The following is a 1,176-nucleotide window of genomic DNA, read 5'->3' on the forward strand; positions in this document are numbered from 1 at the left end:
CAGCCACTGGAAGGGGCTGCCCAGGGAAGGGGGCGAGTCCCCATCCCTGGAGGTATTTAAAAGATGTTTAGATGTGGTTCTTTGGGACATGGTTTAGTGGAGGGATGGCAGGGTTAGGTTAACGGTTGGACTTGATGATCTTAAAAGGTCTTTTCCAACCTAGATTTTTCTATGATTCTATGATTCTACGGACACACAATGCACCATCCAGCCTGCAGCAGAGGAGTCCATCAAGGATAAGGTGGAGGTGTGTGGAGACCCACTGGTGGGAGCAGGGAGGGTATTCTGGGCTCCTGGGTCCTGCCCCAGTATCAAAGCCTTCTTCCTGCCTGGCTGAAAGGTTTCTCTGCCATGGGAACTGGGACAGGCAAGGATCCCAGACATGAGAGAGGGACCCTGGCCCAGCTCCCCGCAGCACCAGCTTTAGGGCAGGGACACAGAATGCCCTCTGCCATGGAGATGGGCCCACGTGAGCCTTCTCCCAGACATGCTCTTCTCCAGGCCAGGGGCTGGGTGACAGGTTTGGGCTGTATCCTGTGTCTCTCAGGAATCCTTTCTCCCTTCCCTGGGCTCTCCCTCCTCTGCCTCCCACAGTGATGAGGCAAAGGTCCCCCCACTCCCACCCCCTGCACCTCCAAACCGGTCCTGCCCCAACAAAACCCCAGACTGACCCCCCTGGCCAGGCAGCAGGAGGGCAGGGCTGGGGCCTGGAGTGCAGCAGGAGGATGGGGTCCCAGGGCTGCCATGGGGCCTCACAGCCCCTGCCCAGGAAGGAGGCAGCTCTGGGGCTGGGACAGGAGTGTTCAGGCTCTGGGAGGGCCCAAGGCAGCAGACCATGGAGTCTGGGGTCCTGGCAGAGCCAGCCAAGGGGCAATGCCAGCCCCATGTGCCCCAGCTGCTCCCAACCCCTATGGGAGGTGATCCACTGACCATGATACCCCCCTGGGGCTGGCTGGGGAGTCCAGGGCACTGCAGCCACATTAGGGCTGGCTGCTGTGAGGCCACAGCCCTGGGATCACCCCAAACAGCAGCTCTGTTGTGGCCTCTCTGCATGGGACCAGCTTGGACCAGGCAGGGCCTGGGGGAAAGAGCAACTGGGGAACCCCACAGTGAAGAGATCGGCAATCATGGGACGTTGTCAAGAGCCAGTTTTTGCTGAAAACTGTGGCTGGTAGG

General features: G+C 59.9%; 1 protein-coding gene across 1 annotated transcript in view; it reads right to left on the minus strand.

The window, feature by feature from the left end:
* Positions 1 to 980: 980 nt before the first annotated feature.
* Positions 981 to 1,176, minus strand: part of LOC104133038 (antigen WC1.1-like) — a gene marked incomplete at its 5' end in the record, with an annotated part of 9,561 nt that continues 9,365 nt past the window's right edge. Inside the window, one exon of the mRNA XM_035901774.1 lies at positions 981 to 1,078. Within this exon, the coding sequence (XP_035757667.1) occupies positions 981 to 1,078 (98 nt within the window). The remainder of the gene's footprint in view (positions 1,079 to 1,176) is intronic.

The sequence above is a fragment of the Egretta garzetta genome, unplaced genomic scaffold (genome assembly GCF_000687185.1).
Source record: "Egretta garzetta isolate BGI_Z169 unplaced genomic scaffold, ASM68718v1 scaffold99, whole genome shotgun sequence".
Lineage (NCBI taxonomy): Eukaryota > Metazoa > Chordata > Aves > Pelecaniformes > Ardeidae > Egretta > Egretta garzetta.